Source organism: Coregonus clupeaformis, unplaced genomic scaffold, assembly GCF_020615455.1.
Source record: "Coregonus clupeaformis isolate EN_2021a unplaced genomic scaffold, ASM2061545v1 scaf0049, whole genome shotgun sequence".
NCBI classification, from domain to species: domain Eukaryota; kingdom Metazoa; phylum Chordata; class Actinopteri; order Salmoniformes; family Salmonidae; genus Coregonus; species Coregonus clupeaformis.
The window spans coordinates 321213-345296 of record NW_025533504.1 but is presented as its reverse complement, the minus strand read 5'-3'; the positions used below and the strand labels follow the sequence as shown (position 1 = coordinate 345296).

Sequence of the window (24084 nt, the reverse complement as noted above, 5' to 3'; positions counted from 1 at the left end):
AGTTGGAAAACAATTGGCATTTTTACCGAAGTTAGCTTTGGTTGGAGATAGGCTACATTTAGTGGCATTTGAAATAGGCCTCAATCGAAGTGAAGTCGTTTGAAAGTTATATTTCCCCACTAACGGGTTTCATTGGCAACGTGCGCCATCTTGTGTTCATCAGCCTTCTGCACACTTCAGTGGCCTATTTAGTCGGACTATTTTATGTTCAATAAATATTTGAGCTATAAAAACAAAGAGCGTCGCACACTCCATATGTATAACCTCCCAGTAATTTATTAGGTAAAAAACCACCAACGTTTCGGCATCACTGTGCCTTCTTCAGTGTGAGAACATAGGTTTATCCTTGAAAATGCTCTCAAATAACAAAACTCTTGCGCATCTTTTAACCTGCATTTGGATATGAGTAATTTCTTGGCTCATCGTCAGTGTAACTCGGCATTTAGAATTAACGAGTTCCAAGTTTATTTGAAAATGTATTGATTTATACCCCATAATCCAATTAAATTATAGATTAATTTAATCCTTATGTCACTTTAGAATCAGGTTTAAAATAAAATGTTATGGGATCTAACTTTTAAATTTGAATGTATATTTACAAACAAGTAATAGTGAACTAATTTAAATACATAGATATTCTTCAGATGCATACTTTAGCTTTTACACTTTTATTTTGAATGTATATTTACAAACAAGTAATAGTGAACTAATTTAAATACATAGATATTCTTCAAATGCATACTTTAGCTTTTACACCATAATGTCCCTGTTTAAAATAATCAAAATATCACAGTATTCAATAATATACAATAGTCTTCAGAACATCAACCTATCATATTTACAGGTATACAACCTATTCCAATCACTGCTTTTATCCAGTAATTTAACTGTGATAATGTGGATTACTGTATTTCTCATAGAAATACATATTTGTTGTCTTCAGACAATGAAAGGTTCCATGGTCAAGAACACTTAATTCATTTGAGGCAGCTTATCAAAACTTATCTACGCTAATGTCACTGCTCCAGCATTGCTGCTAAAGTGAGTAATACAGTGAGTAACCCAATAGCACAATAACCCAATATAACCCAATAGCACAGTAACCCAATATAACCCACTAGCACAATAACCCAATATAACCCAATAGCACAGTAACCCAATATAACCCACTAGCACAGTAACCCAATATAACCCACTAGCACAATAACCCAATATAACCCACTAGCACAATAACCCAATATAACCCACTAGCACAATAACCCAATATAACCCAATAGCACAATAACCCAATATAACCCAATAGCACAATAACCCAATAGCACAGTAACCCAATAGCACAGTAAACCAATATAACCCAATAGCACAGTAACCCAATAGCACAGTAACCCAATATAACCCAATAGCACAGTAACCCAATAGCACAGTAACCCACTAGCACAGTAACCCAATATAACCCAATAGCACAGTAACCCAATAGCACAGTAACCCAATAGCACAGTAAACCAATATAACCCAATAGCACAGTAACCCAATAGCACAGTAACCCAATAGCACAGTAAACCAATTTAACCCAATAGCACAGTAACCCAATAGCACAATAACCCAATATAACCCAATAGCACAGTAACCCAATAGCACAGTAACCCACTAGCACAGTAACCCAATATAACCCAATAGCACAGTAACCCAATAGCACAGTAACCCAATAGCACAGTAAACCAATATAACCCAATAGCACAGTAACCCAATAGCACAATAACCCAATATAACCCAATAGCACAGTAACCCAATAGCACAGTAACCCACTAGCACAGTAAACCAATAGGCTACATTTCAGTGCACCACCTACTGACACTGAGACAGTTTATATCATACAATTTGACATCATATTAGCAGTCCATTCAAAGTGAGTTTGGCTGCCATACCATTATCCATATAGAGTCCTTATTTTTTATTCATTTTTATATATAACCTTCATTTAACCAGGAAGTCCCATTATGGACAGGATACCTCTTTCTCAAGGGGGACCTGGCCAAGAAGGGCAGCTCAATAAAAAGAGCTCACAAAACAACATTCAACAGAACAGTACATATGCAGCGAAAACGTCAATCTGAATATGAGTTAGTGGGTGACCTGTGCGTTGACCAGGGCATAGTAAGCCCCCTCTTTAGCCATTAGGTCAGCATGTGTACCCTGTTCTGTCACCTGACCATACTGAATGACCGCTATTTGGTCTGCGTTCTGGATGGTAGACAGGCGGTGGGCGATCACGATGCAGGTGCGGCCCTGCCGGGCGGCGTCTAAGGCCTGCTGGACAATCTGGGGGAGGGAGGGAGGGAGAGTGAGGGAGAGAGGGAGAGGGGGAAGGAGGGAGGGAGGGAGAGAAGGAGGGAGGAAACAGAGAGACAGAGAGGTTATTTGGGAAGGAGGGGGAGGCCATACTGTGTGAAGATAAGCTTTTGTGTGTTGCCGCCCGTCACCAGGCCATTCATTCATTCATTCATTCATTCATTCATTCATTCATTCATTCATTCATTCATTCATTCATTCATTCATTCATTCATTCATTCATTAATTCATTCATTCATAGATAGAAAATGAGATGGCCAACACTCAATGTCCATGTGACTTACCTTCTCACTCTCAGTGTCCAGGGCAGAAGTGGCTTCATCCAGCAGCAGTACTTTAGGCTGTCTGACCAGGGCTCTGGCGATGGCTATCCTCTGTTTCTGACCTCCAGACATCTGGGTCCCCTTGTCCCCAACCCTGGTGTTGTATTTCTGACAAAACAACAACAACACAATTTATAGTGTGTCTATATTGAACACTTTTAAAATATAAATTTTCAGCAGCCAAATTCTAAGTTATAATAGCCAGTCTTGGGCTAGTCAATAGCTATTGTATATGAATATCTGTAGAGAGACATTAGTTTAAGTTCTACTGTGACCTCACCACTGACATTTTTGGGATCCCCTTTGAGAAGACTTCAAATATCATCCTACAGCTACAGCCTATCATCTCTCCTCCCATCTCCCTCACTATGCTGTTTCTATACCTCTGGCAGGCCCATGATGAAGTTGTGGATGTTGGCGTTCTTGGCTGCCTCCTCTATCTCGTCCTGGGAGACCTCTCTGCTGTTGTCCCCGTACTGGATGTTCTCTGAGATGCTGCAGTCGAACAGGATGGGCTCCTGGGACACCAGGCCCAGCTGAGACCTCAGCCACGACAGGTTCAGGCTCTTAGTATCCAACCCATCCACTAACTGAGACACCACAAAAATACCACAGATTTAGGTCAACCCCTTCACTAACTGAGACACCCCAATAATACTACAGAGTTAGGATTAGAATGTTTAAAATGTTCAGATTAAAAAGAAGTAACATCTTGGAATACCAAAGGAGTTAATAATCCATAATGTTACAAATATTAAAATGCTAAAAAGTGGCCTTACAGTTTTACTATATTTGTTGCATTCTAATACACAGTATACTGGTTTAGCACCTTGAAATAGTTTTGAAAAGCGTGTTTTACATTACATGTATTATTTTATTATTTTTGTGGTTGTCTCACCACTTGTCCTTCAGCAGGGCTATAGAAGCGCTCTAGTAGTTGTATGGAGGTGCTTTTCCCACAGCCACTCTCCCCGACGAGCGCCAGGGTCTGACCAGGCCCCACTGACACGTTCAACCCCTGGAGAACCCTTACGTTCTGACGGGTCGGGTATGCAAAGTGGATCCCTCGGAACTCAATGTCCCCGGCAATGTCCGTCTGGAAAAGACAACATTTTTGTTCCAGAAAGAAAACAATGTTATATCATTGTTTGTTTGTTTGTATTGGAGTAAGACGCATCATAGCTCACTCACTGGCTTCCCTCCCTCCTCACTGTAAATGTCAATCTCTGGTTTCTTCTCCAACAAGCCAAGAATTCTCCCTGCTGCTGCTTTCGCCTTGGCAAAGTCAGGAGCAAAAGACGCAGACTCTCCTATGTTCATGGCAGCAAATATAATCACGGAAAACACACTGCGAAAGAAAAGGACAATGTTGTACTATCACTGCCACTATATTGGCAGACCCTGGCCATGACCCAACTCAACGAGGGTGTCTCGGGGAGATTTGGAATATGCAAAAAACACATTTACAATTCACACATGCGCATTAATACACACTTGTACATGTGTGAAATAGGACAAATGTAAGCACCCTCCAAACTATTATTATTTTGGAGGGTATTATTATTATTATTATTATTATTATTATTATTATTATTATTATTATTATTATTATTATTATTATTATTATTATTATATTACTGTGTAGTGACAATGTGGCAGCCAGGGGTTCTAGTCAGGGTTGGGGTACATTCCATTTCAATTGCCGTCAATTCAAAAAGTAAACCCAATTCCAATTCCACATTTTCCTAATTGAAAAGCATTGAAGAGAACTGGAATTAAAATCTCAGTGTACTTCCTGAATTTACTGGAATTTAAGTGGAATTGACTCCAACCCTGGTGTGAGTGTATTTATTTAGATGAGGATATACTGTAACAGTAGCAGTATGTATACTCACAGGAAAACATTTTCATATTCTGTGTAACAGTGAGCAATAAGCCAGGACCCAAAACGGAAGATTGCAGCGTTGACCATGTAAGGGATTGCTTGGGCAATGGCAAATGTTAGTCCGTAGATGGGTGCCTTCACCAAACCGTTCCTGATGTATTCAATTGAAACCAAATCAGTACTTGATTGTCGTTTATGAGGTCAAGCAATCCAAAAGCTGAGTCTATAACAATGTGAATAATTGTATTCTTACTTGTATGGTCTTTCTAGACTGTCCATGAACTTGTGAAAGAAGACATCCTCCCGTGTCAATCCAACAACCGTCTTGAAGTTTTCAACGGTCTCAGTAGATATCTACAAACATATATGAACATTTTATTTGAACAAATGGTATCACACACTGATATAGGCCACTGTCCCAAAGTGCATTGCAATTAGGGTTGCATAATAGCAGTAACCTTCCCGAAATTCCCTGTTATCCAGATATCCTGTTTGAAGGTTTCCCTGATTTCCTGCTGATTCCCTCCTGATTCCGGAAAACCTAGAACTGGGATTACTGGAAAACCTGGGAATTTTGGGAACATTACCGGAATTTTGCAACCCTAATTGCAATAGAAGGTTGATGTTTACCTTCCCAGACTGTTCCAGGGCACCCTGGTCTTTGGAGGCGTGGCCTGCCATGGCCCTCATCTGAATGATGTTGGCTCCGATGAGGAAGGGCACACAGGCGAGGATGAGGAGGGTGAGCTGCCAGCTGTGGATGAAGGCCACCACGATGGCGATGGTGAGAGCACACACTGTGTTGGTGGCCAGACCCAACCTAGACCCAGTCGCCTGGTGGTGAGGAGAGAGGAAACAAGTTGGATCCATCCATTCTCAGACATTGGAACTCTAAATGATGTAAATGTAAATGGTCACAAATACATAGAAGCATATGTACAGGTAGATATTTTCAAAGATTTGTACAGTAGAATGATTCTGAATTGACATTGACTTGATGTGATAGGTTTTGATTGCTAGCTCAATGTGTACATCAGGGCATTGTGCTTACCCCTTTTACCAGTGATGCATCTGTGGCCAATCTGGTGGTTAGAACTCCCACTGCATTGTTGTTGTCATCAAACCATCCAATCTCCTGTAAGGAAAGCAATTTAGCAAGGTTCTGAGGCAAAACACTACAAAGTGGCAGTTCAGAATCATCATTTTAGCAAGATTCTGAGGCAAAACACAGCAAAGTGGCAGTTCAGAATCGTCCTTTTTTTGTGTATTATCAATACAGTAAAGCCAATTAAAAATGACAAGTCAGTCTTTTTGAATTTATGTACAATGTCTGAAGTATTTATTTTCCTGCATGACAGTTTGTCCTACCTGTCTCATCATGGCAAGGAATACCTGCCTCCTCAGCCTCATGGTAAGAAGTTCCCCTGATTTTCCAAACATGTAACCCTGAAACAGCAGAGATTTACCCAACCAGTTATACCCACAACGTATTAAGGCTTTGAGATAGATACAGAATTGTACTTTAAAGTGTGTCCCAAATGACACCCTATGGGCCCTGGTCAGACGTAGTGCACTGTATAGGGCATAGGGTGCCATTTTGGACACATGTTAGATCTATAGATTAGCAAACCTTTAGGAAGTAGGTGACAAAAGCCACTCCTCCGATGAGAAGGAAAAGCAGTGAAAACATCATAGTTCTCTGTCGTTTGACTTCCGGGTCAACCTCAGCAAACACCTAGAGAAGGTCAAGGGTTGGAGAGAAACCCCCCCAAAATAGATAACAACATAAAATGAACAGGACATTTAGGAAAATAAGACCCAAAACCCACCAACCAAGACCATCAAATAAATGATGTGGAAAAATAAGACCACCTCCTTTAAATCAAACTCAATCAAGACACCAAGAAAATGTAAGTAGTCTCTACAGTATTTAACAATACTTCATATGAACACAAGGTGGTGCTCTTGTGAAACACTTACTCCAATGATCTTGGCGAAGATGATGGCGACGCAGGGATAAACGGCTCCCCCCACCAGGCTAGACAGGGTTCCTACCAACAGGTACGGCCACTCAGGCTTGTTCAGGGCCAGGATTCTGGTGAAGGGGACGTCTGGAGCTTCCTCTGGTTTCTCTTCCTTCTGTCATCAAACATTGTCATCAATGACAAAACTAAATGACCAAGGACCAACATGATATAACAGATCTTATTTCTGATGATGATAGACTATCACTATATAAAGTAGGGTGGCAGGTTCGAATCTCCGAGCCGACTAGGTGAAAAATATGTCGATGTGCCCTTGAGCAAGGCACTTAACCCTAATTGCTTCTTTAAGTCACTCTGGATAAGAGCGTCTGCTAAATGACTAAAACATAAATGAATGCAACCATACATTATAAACCATACATTATAAACCATACATTATATACCATACATTATATAGTAAGTACTTATGATGATAGTTCAGCAATAGCACTATAACAAAGCCATGTTCCTATAATATAACATATAAAGGATGTCATATTACTCCCTTAAGGATAATCTATGTAATAGTACCTTCTTGTCTTTCTTGGACTTCTTAGATTTCTTCTTGGTCGGTCTCATTTCCACGCGGCCACTGCTGATTGAGTTCCTTTCAAAGCCGCCATTTTCTATTCCTTCCTCGTTTACCACTTCCAGCTCATCCATGTCAGAAGAGTCATACAGGACATCATCCAGATCCTCATATTTAGGAGGGTTGTCCTCTTCTTCCACAGGGTTCTCTTCATCTTCCTCTGGCTTCCCTTGACTCTGAACAACAGACAAGGTGATGATTGTGGGCTTCCCTTGACTCTGAACAACAGACAAGGTGTGATAGTGGGCTTCCCTTGACTCTGAACAACAGACAAGGTGTGATAGTGGGCTTCCCTTGACTGAACAACAGACAAGGTGATGATAGTGGGCTTCCATTGACTCTGAACAACAGACAAGGTGTGATAGTGGGCTTCCCTTGACTCTGAACAACAGACAAGGTGTGATAGTGGGTTTCCCTTGACTCTGAACAACAGACAAGGTATGATAGTGTGCTTCCCTTGACTCTGAACAACAGACAAGGTGTTATAGTGGATTTGATCATGTTACACACAGAGCTTGTTTACTGCTGTTCATCATTCATATAGACACAGGCTTGATAAGGTATATCGCTCTGATGCTGATGATATGTGGCTCTAAATATGACTCTGATCAACATGATTTAGATGTTGACTGATTCTACTGTTGAGGCAGAGTTGGGGCCATGGTCAAAAGTAGTGCACTATAAAAGGAATAGTGTGCCATTTGGGACTCAGTGAGGCGGATACAGTACCTGCTGCATGACCAGAGAGTAGTAGACTCCCTTCCTGGCCATGAGTTCCCTGTGTGTTCCCTGCTCCACCACCTCCCCATTGCTGAAGCCAGCGATCACGTCAGCTGTTCTGATGGTGGACAGGCGGTGGGCGATCACTATCGTGGTGCGGCCCGCCCTGGCCTATGGGATTGGGAGAAGACAATATTGTCATCATTTATTCAAAATTTTTAAAATGTTGTATTAGGTCTTCATTTTCGCTGAGATGGATTCCAACCAGATCTCATGGATTCATTGTGATTCTTGACGTTTGTCCGACTGCCGCAAACGTGAATTTGCAAGGCTGCAGTCAAGCAAATAGAATTAGGCTATGCTGTCAAATGTGAGATTAGGTTGCGCAAAACCAGGTGTGAGAACAACCTTAACCATGGGTCTGGTCCTCAGGGAGGGTACTGACCTTATCCAGAGCGGCCTGGACGACCGACTCACTCTGGGTGTCCAGGGCGGATGTGGCCTCGTCCAGCAGGAGGATCTTTGGATTTTTGACCAGGGCCCGGGCGATGGCAATCCTCTGCTTCTGTCCTCCACTGAGCTGGGCTCCCCGCTCCCCCACCATGGTGTTCAGCTTCTGTTATCGCCACATGAAATGGGATGGAGATTCAATAATTATATTTAATTTGTCCATTTGGATAATATCATCACTATTCGGCCATTTCCTTACTCTAAATACAATTTCAAAACAACAAAAATTTTTTTCAATTCAACACAGTCACCATAGAAACAACATAATATCTGCTGTCGTACTCACTTCAGATCATTTGTACACCCTAGATAATTGAATGTATAGTACATGTGAAACACTGAAGCCATTGTATGCTGTCATTTGTGAGAATCCTATCCCACATACATCGGGGAGCTTGGAGATGAAGTCGTATGCGTTGGCCTCTCTCACGGCCCGTTCGATGTCCTCGTCTGTGGCATCTTCTCTGCCGTAGCGGATGTTCTCTGCGATGGTTGTTCCGAATAGCACAGGTTCCTGACTGACGATACCCATATTCTCCCTCAGCCACTTCACATTCAGGGTCCGGATGTCCCGACCATCCAGGGTAATCTGACAACAAACCAGGGTCATATTCACTAGGCATGCAAATTTCTCCACTTTGCTGACAAGTATTTTTCTCTGCTCATAAAGGAGTTATAAAGTTGGGAATTTTGTTTATTATTATAATAATTATTATTGTATTTATTATTTTTGATTTATCAGGGTGTGATGCAGCAGCCTTAACACCCTTTACCACCCGTGGCTATGCAACCCAGACCAGCAGCGTTCCTGACAAATTATATATCAATATTCCACAAGAGGGCACTATAATACTATTTTACTCTTTACTGAACTGATGTCAACCCTAAACCTGATAAACCAGAACTTGAGAATGAGTGTACGTGAGTGAATGTTTGTGTGTGTGTGTACGTTACACGTGTGTGTGTGTGTGTGTGTGTGTGTGTGTGTGTGTGTGTGTGTGTGTGTGTGTGTGTGTACATTACACGTGTGTGTGTGTGTGTGTATGTGAGTTTCTGTATGCACTATGGGTCAGTTCAGTGAACTTTAAATGCACTCCTGTCCTGCATACCTCTCCTGAGGTTGGATAATAAAGCATGTGAGTCCTTCAGTGGAGGCTGGTGGGTGGAGCTATAGGAGGACGGGCTCATTGTAATGGAGGAATTTATTCCGTCCTCTTATAGCTCCACCCACCAGCCTCCTCTGGAGTCTTTATAGTGGGACATGTGTCTCTTCTTCATGACTCTGTATGCACTCTGGTTCTGTTCAAATGCACTTTATATACACTTTGAATAAACCTTGATTAGATGTGTTCATACCTCTCCTGAGTCTGGATCATAAAAACGCTGCAGCAGCTGAATGGTGGTGCTCTTCCCACATCCACTGGCTCCAACCAGAGCTATGGTCTTCCCACGAGGCACTGTCAGATTCACTCCTTGAAGAATCTACAGCGACAGGGAACACATCCCACAATGTATTTAACATGTATTTTTATCTGTCATTTTACTATTGTACGGCTTGTCATTATGTTTTTGTAATCATTTATGCAAGTATGCTAATCCAACTGGAAACTGTGACAATTCAACAAAACTTCTTCCTTATTTTGCATTTTACAAATCATTTGGAGACAGGTTAGTGTCTGGATCTGGTTCGATTCAAATCCACTACTTACTTTGACATCTTTCCTGGAGGGGTAGCTGAAGTGGATGTTCTTGAATTCAATGTCTCCTTTCACACAGTCTGGTTTGTGACCTTCCTTTGAACTGCTGTCTATGGGCCGCGGCTATGACAAACAAATCAACTCACATCAACTACGGCAGTAGGACAAACGTCTAAATTTGACTTGAATTCTTGAGATCATGTTGTTCTGAGTGAGTTAGAGTGAGTTCATACAGTTTCAATGCTATTGTGATTTAGGGGGTTAAACCGGATACTTCCGGTACCTGGTCAATGGTATTGTAGACTTCATAGGCAGCACCCCGGGCTTTGGCGATGGCTTCCAAGTTAGGAGCACCCTGGCCCAAAGAGAACGACCCAATCATCACTGAGAAGAAGACCTAAAATGAACAGCAATAAAAAATGTAATGAAGAAAGAAATTATACTGCATGCCAGACAGAATAACAGGTGTGAAGACATTGCAGAGGCCTCTTCACAATAACATTTTAATTATCTTTTGGATCTTCCATAAAAGCTTACTGTAATGGTTTTTCCAATGGTGTAGTTTTCAGGCTCGTCCACAGAGAGCTTGGTCCCGTACCAGAAAGCCAAGGCGTACGTCCCAAATATGACGAACTGGGTGAAGCCCATGGACACATTAGTGGTGATGGCCTTCTTTATTCCAAAGTTTTTAGCATCCTCCAAGTTGTTTTCATACCTAAAATAGATAGAAGACATGCATCAATTGTGGAATGTGTCTTGATTTTGGTAGATTGTATTAATAATTATGGGAAGAGATACACTGTTTTATGCAACACATTAATGAGTTAATAACTGACTAACCTTTCCACAGCTTTCTTCTGTCCATTGAAAGCCACAACTGTCCTGATAGCCACTAGTATCTCTTCAGCGACCGCCCCTGCTTTGGCATAGGCAGACAGCTCCTTACTGGTCAGGGTGGCAAGTATCTGAAATCAAATACAAACGTTAATGAATACGGTATCTTACACTGCTGAGGTAAAAAGGGCTTTATACAATAAATGTGATTGTGGAAATCTGAAAGGATTGGATAAATATAAACTAGAGGTCATAAGTATAAACTAGGGGTCATAAGTATAAACTAGGGGTCAATTTGGGTTTGGGCACAAGAGTAGAGATGCCACCACTGTTTAGTGGCACATATGAAAACAATATTTTGTCTGCGTCCCAAATGGCACCCTATTCCCTATATAGTCTACTACTTTCGAAGAGGGCCCATACGGTCCAAAGTAATGCACTATATAGGGAATAGGGTGCCATTTGGGATGAAGATCATTGTAGGTCATTGGTAGTCTTACTTTGGACCAGACGGCAGCTGATCCTGCCAAGAGAGGACTGACGGCCAGGATGACAAGGGTCAGCTTCCAGCCAAAGATGAAACCAATGATGAACCCTGACAAGAAGGTACAGAAGAACTGCACAAACACACAGATCTTGTCTCCAAGGCCTTCGTTGATTGTGTTGATGTCACTGTAGAAAGTCAAATGATTGGCAGTGCGCTAAAACTGTCATAATCCTGATTATTGAGACAATCTTAATAGCATTGTTTACATCTGTAGTTGTTCAATGTGATCATCTAGGCTAAAATATCACACTTTCTTTGATATAAAATAAACCCCAATCATTCATCCAATGTATCAAACTTACTCTGTCAACCTGACGTTGAGAACTCCTATCTGGTGTGTATCAAACCAGGACATCTGCTGGTGGAGGATGGCATGGAAGTATTTCTCCCGGATCCGTTTGGTCTGTTTGGTGGCTGTCAGCAAGAACAACATCACCTGAAAGGTCCCCAGCAGGAACACAGCACAACCGATCCCGATGAAGTAATAGGCATGTCTGGAAATTCAAATGTATACATCAAAGAGTATACAGTGAGGGAAAAAAGTATTTAGTCAGCCACCAATTGTGCAAGTTCTCCCACTTAAAAAGATGAGAGAGGCCTGTAATTTTCATCATAGGTACACGTCAACTATGACAGACAAATTGAGGAAAAAAATCCAGAAAATCACATTGTAGGATTTTTAATGCATTTATTTGCAAATTATGGTGGAAAATAAGTATTTGGTCACCTACAAACAAGCAAGATTTCTGGCTCTCACAGACCTGTAACTTCTTCTTTAAGAGGCTCCTCTGTCCTCCACTCGTTACCTGTATTAATGGCACCTGTTTGAACTTGTTATCAGTATAAAAGACACCTGTCCACAACCTCAAACAGTCACACTCCAAACTCCACTATGGCCAAGACCAAAGAGCTGTCAAAGGACACCAGAAACAAAATTGTAGACCTGCACCAGGCTGGGAAGACTGAATCTGCAATAGGTAAGCAGCTTGGTTTGAAGAAATCAACTGTGGGAGCAATTATTAGGAAATGGAAGACATACAAGACCACTGATAATCTCCCTCGATCTGGGGCTCCACGCAAGATATCACCCCGTGGGGTAAAAAATGATCACAAGAACGGTGAGCAAAAATCCCAGAACCACACGAGGGGACCTAGTGAATGACCTGCAGAGAGCTGGGACCAAAGTAACAAAGCCTACAATCAGTAACATACTACGCCGCCAGGGACTCAAATCCTGCAGTGCCAGGCGTGTCCCCCTGCTTAAGCCAGTACATGTCCAGGCCCGTCTGAAGTTTGCTAGAGTGCATTTGGATGATCCAGAAGAGGATTGGGAGAATGTCATATGGTCAGATGAAACCAAAATAGAACTTTTTGGTAAAAACTCAACTCGTCGTGTTAGGGGAACAAAGAATGCTGAGTTGCATCCAAAGAACACCATACCTACTGTGAAGCATGGGGGTGGAAACATCATGCTTTGGGGCTGTTTTTCTGCAAAGGGACCAGGACGACTGATCCGTGTAAAGGAAAGAATGAATGGGGCCATGTATCGTGAGATTTTGAGTGAAAACCTCCTTCCATCAGCAAGGGCATTGAAGATGAAACGTGGCTGGGTCTTTCAGCATGACAATGATCCCAAACACACCGCCCGGGCAACGAAGGAGTGGCTTCGTAAGAAGCATTTCAAGGTCCTGGAGTGGCCTAGCCAGTCTCCAGATCTCAACCCCATAGAAAATCTTAGGAGGGAGTTGAAAGTCTGTGTTGCCCAGCGACAGCCCCAAAACATCACTGCTCTACAGGAGATCTGCATGGAAGAATGGGCCAAAATACCAGCAACAGTGTGTGAAAACCTTGTGAATACTTACAGAAAATGTTTGACCTGTGTCATTGCCAACAAAGGGTATGTAACAAAGTATTGAGAAACTTTTGTTATTGACCAAATACTTATTTTCCACCATAATTTGCAAATAAATTCATTAAAAATCCTACAATGTGATTTTCTGGATTTTTTTTCTCATTTTGTCTGTCATAGTTGACATGTACCTATGATGAAAATTACAGGCCTCTCTCATCTTTTTAAGTGGGAGAACTTGCACAATTGGTGGCTGACTAAATACTTTTTTCCCCCACTGTATGTTTAGGCAATAAGGCCTGAGGGGGTGTGGTATATGGCCAATATACCATGGCTAAGGGCTGTTCTTAGGCACGATGCAACACAGAGTATATTGGCCATATACCACAAACCCTAGAGGTGACTTATTGCTATTATATACTGGTTACCATGTTTTGTCATACTCGTGGTATACGGGCCAATCAGTATACCACGGGTCAATCAGCATTCAGGACGCGAACCACACAGTTTATAATCATAAATAAAATCAACATTGTATTTACATGAGGATTATATTTATGATATAATATATTTATAATGTGTTTGTTATCTACTGTACTCATTATCACTTACCGAGTCATTAGAGCCTCTATGTCAACTCCAGGAATTTGAATACATCCGTCAGTTGAGTTCAATAAAGCACTGATCTCCTCCACAGTCAAATTGGCTATGGAAAAATGACAATACCAGTAGTCAATGTTCACAATCTGGCGTGCCTAACATATGATATGTGTAGTATAAAACATAATCCACAAATCACCATCATGTATGGTGAAGATATGCCTAAACAATACAACCATAATAGAAATACTTTAATATGTGTATCTCATTCTGTAATACATGGACACAAAGGATCCCTGCACTTTATAGCCACTACACATGTAAGATCTTAATTTGAGACAGTTTGCTACAAGCAGGAAAATAATCCTGCAGCAACATGATGGGTGAATTATCTGGATTATAATTAATGGACATTTTCATAAGAGTGACAATAGAGTGCTGAGTACCAGACAGTTAGCAAGTTTGGTAGGCTACTTATGACCACCAGCAACATCAGAGCTTGGAGAAGCCTAATTACCGTGACTAAACGGTCACGCGGAATTTGACTACCGTCATGACTCGTGACCACCAGTGTGGCAGTAATAAGGTCACCATAACAGCCCTAATTATGTCATGTTTCATGTGGAGACGCATACAAAGCTCTCCTTTGCCCTCCATTTGGCAAATCTGACCATAACTCTATCCTTCTATGCTAGCTTCGAGACAAGCAACACTGAACCATGCATGAGAGCACCACCTGTTCTGGATGACTGTGTGATCACACTCTCCGTAGCCGATGTGGGTAAGACCTGAAGGGCCCTTTTGCTCTTAAAACAGCCTCAATTCGTCAGGGCATGGACTCTGCAAGGTGTCAAAAGCGTCCCACAGGGATGCTGGCCCATGTTGACTCCAATGCTTCCCACAGTTGTGTCAAGTTGGCTGGATGTCCTTTGGGTGGTGGACCATTCTTGATACACACAGGAAACTGTTGAGCGTGAAAAACCCAGAAGCGTTGCAGTTCTTGACACAAACCGGTGCGCCCCATTTAAAGGCACTTAAATATTTTGTCTTGCCCATTCACCCCTCTGAATCCATGTCTCAATTGTCTCAAGACTTAAAAATCCTTCTTTAAACCTGTATCCTTCATTTACACTGATTGAAGTGGATTTAACAAGTGACATCAATAAGGGATCATAGCTTTCACCTGGATTCACCTGGTCGGTCTATGTCATGGAAAGAGCAGGTGTCCTTAATGTTTTGTACACTCAGTGTAAGGTCCCACAGTTGACAGTCCATGTCAGAACAGAAACTATACCATGAAGTCCAAGGAACTCTGTAGATCTCTGAGATAGAATTGTGATGAGGCATATACAGTATCTGGGAAGGGTATAAAACAATTTCTAGAGTGATGAACTACAGAGTTCCCTGGGTGGCAGCCTAGCGGTTAAAGCGTTGGGGTAGTAACCGCAAGGTTGCTGGTTCAAATTCCTAAGAGGGCAAGGTGAGCAAGGCAGATAACTGACTAGATCCCCCTTTCCCTTTCCTTGGCTGAGAATCTTCCAGAAGGAAAACAGTCTCTACAGCACTTCACCAATCTGGGCTTTATGGGAGAGTGGCCAGATGGAAGCCACTCCAGAAAAAAAAGGCACACGACAGTTTGCAAGTGAAATACTAAGATCATAGTGCACAGCTCATCACCTGTCTAACACCATCAGAATGGGAGACTGGTAAGGATAGAGGGAACAATAAATGGAGCCAAACAGAGGCAAATCCTTGGCGAGAACATGCTTCAGAGTGTACATGACCTTAGACTGGGGCGAAGATATACATTCCAACAGGACAATGACTGCTGACAGAACCAGGAAGTGCTGGAGTCAGTCAACATTCTCCGTGGGGAGGGATGAAGTATACAGTGCATTCGGAAAGTATTCAGACTCTTTGACTTTTTCCACATTTTGTTACTTTACAGCCTTATTCTAAAATGGATTACATTAATTGTTTTCTTCATCATTCTACACACAATGCCCCATAATGACAAAGCAAAAACAGGTTTTTAGAAATGTCTGTAAATGTATTACAAATAAAAAACTGAAATACCTTATTTACATAAGTATTCAGACTCTTTGCTATGAGACTCGAAATTGAGCACAGGTGCATCCTGTTTCCATTGATCATCCTTGAGATGTTTCTACAACTTGATTGGAGTCCACCTGTGGTAAATTCAAATGATTGGACATGATTTGGAAAGGCACCCATCTGACTATATAAGGTCCCAGAGTTGACAGTACATGTCAGAGCAAAAACCTAAGCTATGAGGTCGAAGGAATTGTCCATAGAGCTCCGAGACAGGATTGTGTCGAGTCACAGATTTGGAGAAGGGTACTAAAAATGTTCTGCAGCATTGAAGGTCCCCAAGAACACAGTGGCCTTCCATCATTCTTAAATGGAAGAACCACCAAGACTCTTCCTAGAGCTGGCCGCCCGGCCAAACTGAGCAATCGGGGGCGAATGGCCTTGGTCAGGGAGGTGCAGAGTCCATGCCCCGACGAATTGAGGCTGTTTTAAGAGCAAAAGAGCCCCTCTGTGGAGATGGGAGAACCTTCCAGAAGGACAACCATCTCTGCAGCACTCCACCAATCAGGCCTTTATGGTAGAGTGGCCAGACGGAAGCCACTCCTCAGTAAAAAGGTACATGACAGCCTGCTTGGAGTTTGCCAAAAGGCACCTAAAGACTCTCAGACCATGACAAACAAGATTCTCTGCTGATGAAACAAGATTGAACTCTTTGGCCTGAATGCCAAGCGTCACGTCTGGAGAAAACCTGCCACCATGCCTACGGTGAAGCATGGTGGTGGCAGCATCATGCTGGGGGGATGTTTTTCAGCGGCAGGGACTGGGAGACAAGTCAGGGTCGAGGGAAAGATGAACGGAGCAAAGTACAGGGAGATCCTTAATGAAAACATGCTCCAGAGTGCTCAAGACCTCAGACTGGGGTGAAGGTTCACCTTCCAACAGGACAACGACCCTAAGCACACAGCCAAGACAACACAGGAGTGGCTTCGGCACGTCTCTGAATGTCCTTGAGCGGCACAGCCTGAGCCTGGACTTGAACCCAATCGAACATCTCTGGAGAAACCTGAAAATAGCTGTGCAGCGATGCTCTCCATCCAACCTGACAGAGCTTGAGACGATCTGCAGAGAAGAATTGGAGAAACTCCCCAAATACAGGTTTACCAAGCTTGTAGCTTCATACCCAAGAGGACTCGAGGCTGTAATTGCTGCAAAAGGTGCTTCAACAAAGTACTGAGTAAATGGTCTGAATACTTATGTAAATAAGGTATTTCTGTTACATTTTTTATATACATTTACAAAAATTTATTAAAACCTGTTTTTGCTTTGTCATTATGGGGTATTGTGTGTAGATTGATGAGAGAAAAAACGATTTAATCAATTTTAGAATAAGTCTGTAACGTAACAACATGTGGAAGTCAAGGGGTCTGAATACTTTCCGAATACACTGTATACACTAAACATTCACAAAGTGGGATACACTAGCAGTGGGGACAGGGTGAAGTGGGATACACTAGCAGTGGGGACAGGGTGAAGTGGGATACACTAGCAGGGGGGACAGGGTGAAGTGGGATACACTAGCAGGGGGGATAGGGTGCAGTGGGATACACTAGCAGGGGGGACAGGGTGAAGTGGGATACACTAGCAGGGGGATAGGGTGCAGTGGGATACACTAGCAGTGGGGACAGGGTGAAGTGGGATACACTAGCAGGGGGGACAGGGTGAAGTGGGATACACTAGCAGGGGGACAGGGTGAAGTGGGATACACTAGCAGGGGGGACAGGGTGAAGTGGGATACACTAGCAGGGGGGACAGGGTGAAGTGGGATACACTAGCAGGGGGGACAGGGTGAAGTGGGATACACTAGCAGTGGGGACAGGGTGAAGTGGGATACACTAGCAGGGGGGACAGGGTGAAGTGGGATACACTAGCAGGGGGATAGGGTGCAGTGGGATACACTAGCAGGGGGACAGGGTGAAGTGGGATACACTAGCAGGGGGACAGGGTGAAGTGGGATACACTAGCAGGGGGGACAGGGTGAAGTGGGATACACTAGCAGGGGGGATAGGGTGCAGTGGGATACACTAGCAGGGGGGACAGGGTGAAGTGGGATACACTAGCAGGGGGGACAGGGTGAAGTGGGATACACTAGCAGGGGGGACAGGGTGCAGTGGGATACACTAGCAGGGGGGACAGGGTGAAGTATAAACAGTAAACATTCTCTGCATTTCACTGATATGACTCTATTTTGGGCTGCCGTTAAGGCAGCACTAGTGTCAAACGCACGTTAATTTGCGCTCTGCTATTGTTCAACTATTGCGCAAGGATTGGTAATGTACCTCTCTTATATCAGCTTGCTTGCACTCAGATGGGAGGGGTGGAAATATTTGAGGTGCGTCCTTAAAAACATGATCAAATTGCTAATTTCAGGGAGTGCTGGAAGGGATATTTAAGACCAAACAAAAACTGGTTTTAGCGGTTATGCGGTTGGTTATGGCATGAATTTTGACAGTGAAAACGCAGCCTATCCAGCCGTGATGCACACTGCCCATATGCGCATGGAAAAGAGTAATGTTCTTTTGGTGCCTGTATAGGCCTTCTTAGTATTTAAAAACATAAAACACTATATTTTCCCCCCATTTTGTTTCATTTTATTAAAAACCAAGCATAGCCTCCCCTCCTCTCAATGAAGCCTGTTTTCTTTTTGTCCTGCCCAATGTAATCAAGTCAAGCTAGTCAAGACCATATAAAGGGTTTGGCTCAGTGAGACCTCTTAGAAATCAATCTTAATCACCAAAGCTTTATTAAAAGATCAAGTTTGAGGAGCAAAACAATGAGCTGACATTCCCTTTTTGTCTATGTATTGTAGGCAGCCGTACATTATTTTAGCCATGCTTTGGACATGTGTAAAACCCTACATGTGTCCATGCCCATCTAACGAGAGATGAGAACCTCAGTGAATACCTGTGAACCTCATATTTAGAAGTTATTTTCCTGTAACGATTGCTTGTTTTCTGTTTCATATTTTTTAAACCCAAGCCCTCTATAGGCTACCGTTACCCTATAGGCCTACTATAACGAAGGATGGATCAACAGCAATGCGTCAGTCTTTTTTATCCTGGAGGTTTTATAACATCTCTACATTTTACATGTATTTATTGTTGTTGTTGTTGTTGTTGAAAAAACGAACAGTGTGAATGAGATCTGTAAGATGGTTCCAATATGTATTAAAACACTATATTTGGAACAATGTGATGGTGAGTGGACATTCTCCCTTTATTAAATCCCCTTTTTCAATCTTGTCTCTCATCGCTGCAACTCCCCAAAGGGTTCGGGAGAGGTAAAGTGGGATCGAACCCGGGTCTGTAGTGCGATGCAGTGCCATAGACCACTGTGCTACTCGGGAGACCCCTCCATTTCTCTTTATATTGGATCTTTGTCCAACTACTGTGAAAAGTTTGGATGTGTGTAAAACCCTCCATAGTCTGCGTTGTTTTAATATTATATGCTCACTGGGAGCAATTATGGTGCCTGTAAGTGTATTTGGAAATAGCCTATTTAAAACAAGTTGTTGTTTTGTTTAAAATGTGATTAGAATTATTCGCTCTCTTTTTAGGCCTTATCAATAATGAATTGTATCTTGCCTATTGACAACTTTTGGCATGTCCATGCTCTGCCATAATGCAATTTACAGTAGGCCTAGCCCCGATATCAGTGCGAATGCTATGTATATATGTCCACATTGAAGCCATGCAATTACTTTGAACAATGGTGACTGCAAACAGGTTCAAGTTAACATATTTAGCAAAGATGGGATAGGTCTACATTTTATTATTTCTGTAAGCTGTTTAACAAACTATAATGGACTAACTTTGGAATTGGAGTTGATTCCAAGGCAATACATAAAATACCATAAATACACAACTTGAATAGACCAAATATTTAGCCATGGAGCACTTTCTGAATGGCCAGTGAGGGGCCAAGCCTGACACACCCACAACTGGTTTAATTGTCAAAAAACCCAGCCCTTTCTCGCCACCTTCAGCACTGCACGGATAATTTTGGGTTGTGAAAATAGAAAATATATTTCTGACAAAACCCCCAACCTAAAGCCCTACCTCCAGCACTTAGATGTACCATTGCATTAGGTTTGTTAAAATAGAGCCCTTAGTTTACACCTGTTTTTTACGAAGCATGTGATGAATAAAATGTGTTTTGATTTGAAGTTTTAAATGTCCTGTAACAGAGTGATCAAATTAAGATCCTACATATGTACCTTGTCAAACAGAATTTGTACCTGTAACGTTGAGCCGCTGTCCACTTTGTACAAAGCTGTCGGTCATCTGTCCAAACACGACACACATAAGGGGCAGCGCTATCCCGTGGAGGGCAGCACATAGCAGGCCGATTATCATTAGGAGCACCTCACAACCCGTGGCGTAGCGGAACTACAACCACAACACACAGAAAACCACTGTCATATGCAGCCGACATTGGAATGACTGGAGAATATGAATCTTGTCATGATCACTTGTAACAAATTATCACATTTTGACATATACTATATGTACTATAGTGTATGTGCAGATTGCCAAAAGATTGTTGTGTATTTCCTACTATATCTGAAACCAAAGTCACGACATACCAACTGGAAAAATCCAACTGCTTTTGCAGGTTCTTTTTTCTTCCTTCTTGAAAATGAAACATAGATTAATGAGCAAACAAAATATATTTAACAGTACTAGCACACTGTGACAGGAATAATGTAGGAATACCATTATGGCAATGTTGCTTACCCCAGGCCCTTCTTTGGCTTGCGCTCTGTGTCAACAGTTGGCAGCCCCTCTGTCATCCGCTCCTGAGGCTTCTTATCCTCATCGATGGCCAGCTTGGGGTAACCTTTTTCAAATACCTCTGAATCAATTAAACATTTACCAATGATAAATTGAACATTTACATCATTTAAACAGACACTCTTTATCCTGCGCGATTTACAGTGACAATTAGGGTTAAGGGCCTTGCTGAAGGACACATAAACAGATTTTTCACCCAGTCAGCTCCAGGATTCAAACCACCGACCTTTCGGTTATTGGTCCAATGCTCTCAACCGCTAGGCTACCTGCTGTCCAATGAGGCAGCTTGGTCTCATAGATTAGACATAACATAGTAAATGTAAATTCGGGACACTCAAATTAGTATGTTAGCTAACCCTTCCCCTAACCTTAACCCTTTTAACTAACCCTTCCCCTAACCCTAACCTTAACCCTTTTAGTTACCCTTCCCATAACCCTAACCCTAACCTTAACCCTTTAACCTAACTCCTAACTTAACCCTAACCTTAACCCTAACCCATAAACCTTACCCCTAGCCTAGCTAACGTTAGCAAGCTAGCTAACCTTAGCCACCTAGCCACCTAGCTAGAATTCATTACATATCCTACTTTTTGCAAATTCAGAACATATTGTACATTTAGCAAATTCGTAACATATAATACGAATAGTAATTCGTAACATGTCATATACAAAATGGGTGATGGACATCCACAAATTAATACATACCATAAAAAAACGTAACATATTCTATTGTATTTTAGTCTATGCCGCTCCGACATTGCTCATCCAAATATTTATTTATATATTCTTAATTCCTTTACTTTAGATTTGTGTGTATTGTGTGTACTGTTGTGAAATTGTTAGATATTACTTGTTAGATATTACTGCACTGTTGGAGCTAGAAACACAAGCATTTCGATACACCCGCAATAACATCTGCTAAACATGTGTATGTGACCAATAACATTTGATTTTATTTGATTTTATTTGATATCATACTAAATTGAATTTTATGATTTACATAGAGAATAATACGAAATGCTCTGAGACCAGGTTGAAAGATACCTCTCACTTTGGTGTACTGACTGTACAGAATTATTTTATTTAACCTACTGATTGTATCAGTCAACCACAACTCCTTCTAATCTACTCTTAACTAGGAATCCTATGCTAATAAATAAGACAGTAAATTATGTGAAACAGACGTTACCCTCAGGGATGGTTGGTAGAGAGTCTGGTATGCCCCCATCCTCTCTCCCCATGGTGAATGAATTCAGACACTGCGTTCCTGGAATTCAGAGAAAGCGATTTAAAACCGTAATTTCAATATAGTAAATATGAGAATATTTGCGGACCCTAAATTAATGAGTTAATGTACATTTTGAAAAGTTAATAATGATTTCTGTCCTAAACAATCTGTTGAATGCTATGCTAGGGCGAGTTGAGGTTGCCTTCATTTATGTATACATGTTGTAATACATGTTTATGCTGCTTTTAACTAGACGAACATGATTTTGTCCAATGGACGCGTCATGACACATTATATAAATATTTTTTTTAAATGTTTTTGTCATTTAGCAGACGCTCTTATCCAGAGCGACATACAATTCATCAAGAATGACACTTCAATACAATTCATCAATAATGACACTTCAAGTCACTGATGGCATATTTCATATACAGTATTTACAAAACTAGGTAATTTGATAATGATTTATCCTGCCTTCGATTAGACGAATGTCTAATACATCTTATAAACATTTGCTCAATAAATTATTTAAAGATAATAACGCCATTAGTGTCTGACTAATGTTTTCCTTTTGGTGGTTTTCAAAAGATATTTTACATTTTCTATCGCATCACATTTTCACATCTTACAATATGTGGCATAGCATTGACCAACTATTCAGACCATGAGATCAGTGAATCACTCTATGCAGGCAGTCACAGTCACTCAAGTGCAGATTTATGTGACAAGTGAATTAACTTTTGCATGTTTTAAGTTCCTAGGACATGTGCACTGTCACAATTCAAAGTCATCTGGTTGGCATAATATTTCTGCTTCTATGGGTGTGACAAGCAACTTTCATAACCTTTGAAACGGATCCAAGTGCTAATCTGAAATTGTCATCAACTAGGATCCTTAAATCTCAAAAGAAAAGAGAGACACATTGTCATTGTAAGCTTATTATTATAAATGTTGTTATTTTGTTCATGAATGAATATTCAGCATATACATTTGTACCATTGTTCTAATGGCATGACACATTCATTCAAATGATATTTGCCAGGGGCTTGGAGCAAATATTGGCAAATGTAGTATTAAGCTACATACCAAAAGGTGCATATTGGTTTTTATACCTAGTGGAACTAAGTTAAATATTTAAAACGAATTAATCACAATAAGAGGGGTTTTGCCAACAACAACAAACATTTAAGCTGTGGAAAAACATTTTTAAAAAGCATGTTATACAAAATGTTGTAGTCTACAAACATTTATGAATACAGATGTAATGTGTACAGATGTGGGCTACTTACCTTCAGAGAATCCAGTATGTGCCGTTTAGACAATCCACAAGCTATTCTCTCAATAATACCACCCTTACTAATTGTCAGAGGAATTGTATCATTATTTTGGGAGCTGGGAGATTTTATATCGCTATGCAGGACGGCATCATCATCAGGTGTCAGGTGTCAAGTTACCTCAAGTGCAGGAGCCTATTGACATTCCACTCACCTAGGGGAGGTGCGTCATGACACATTATACAATTCATCAATAATGACACTTCAAGTCACTGATGGCATATTTCATATACAGTATTTACAAAACTAGGTAATTTGATGATTATTTATCCTGCCTTCGATTAGACTCATGTCTAATACATCTTATAAACCTTTGCTCAATAAATTATTTGAAGATAATAACTCCATTATTGTCTGAATAATGTTTTCCTCTTAGTGGTTTTCAAAAGCATATATTTTTTTTAATGGTGAAAATATTTTACATTTTCTATCGCATCACATTTTCACATCTTACAATATGTGGCATAGCATTGACCAACTATTCAGACCATGAGATCAGTGAATCACTCTATGCAGGCAGTCACAGTCACTCAAGTGCAGATTTATGTGACAAGTGAATTAACTTTTGCACATTTTAAGTTCCTAGGACAGTCACACCTCAAAGTCATCTGGTTGGCATATTTCTGCTTCTATGGGTGTGACAAGCAACTTTCATAACCTTTGAAACGTATCCAAGTGCTAATTTGAAATTGT

At 41.3% G+C, this 24084-nt stretch overlaps 1 protein-coding gene across 2 annotated transcripts; it reads right to left on the bottom strand.

Annotated features, from left to right (window-relative positions):
- Positions 1–698: 698 nt before the first annotated feature.
- LOC121555559 (ATP-dependent translocase ABCB1-like) lies at positions 699–23412 on the bottom strand. Of its 2 annotated transcripts, none has more exons than XM_041869396.2 (29): positions 23347–23412; positions 22019–22096; positions 20773–20875; positions 20622–20667; positions 20274–20424; positions 13940–14033; positions 11781–11972; positions 11432–11603; positions 10938–11062; positions 10635–10812; positions 10381–10494; positions 10110–10220; positions 9757–9882; positions 8786–8989; positions 8336–8506; positions 7900–8061; positions 7113–7346; positions 6538–6696; positions 6188–6292; positions 5926–6003; positions 5609–5692; positions 5188–5391; positions 4811–4911; positions 4568–4708; positions 3864–4020; positions 3571–3768; positions 3056–3262; positions 2634–2780; positions 699–2319 (listed from the first exon to the last, which is right to left on the bottom strand). In XM_041869396.2, the coding sequence occupies exons 2-29, from the start codon at positions 22068–22070 to the stop codon at positions 2122–2124; spliced, it is 4014 nt and encodes a 1337-aa protein (XP_041725330.2). In that variant the 5' UTR covers positions 22071–22096; positions 23347–23412; the 3' UTR covers positions 699–2121. The 2 variants fall into 2 exon arrangements, with proteins under 2 accessions (XP_041725330.2, XP_045068699.1); XM_045212764.1 differs by having other exon boundaries at positions 6538–6693.
- Positions 23413–24084: the final 672 nt, after the last annotated feature.

Bases quoted from the DNA above. Each gene is read 5' to 3' on its own strand.
- LOC121555559 (XM_041869396.2), bottom strand. From the start codon at position 22,070: ATGGGGAGAGAGGATGGGGGCATACCAGACTCTCTACCAACCATCCCT. The intron at 20,876-22,018 runs GTAACGTCTGTT...TATTTGAAAAAG, and splicing joins TCTACCAACCATCCCTGAGG to GTTACCCCAAGCTGGCCATC. The intron at 4,709-4,810 runs GTAAGAATACAA...TGAATACATCAG, and splicing joins AGTCTAGAAAGACCATACAA to GAACGGTTTGGTGAAGGCAC.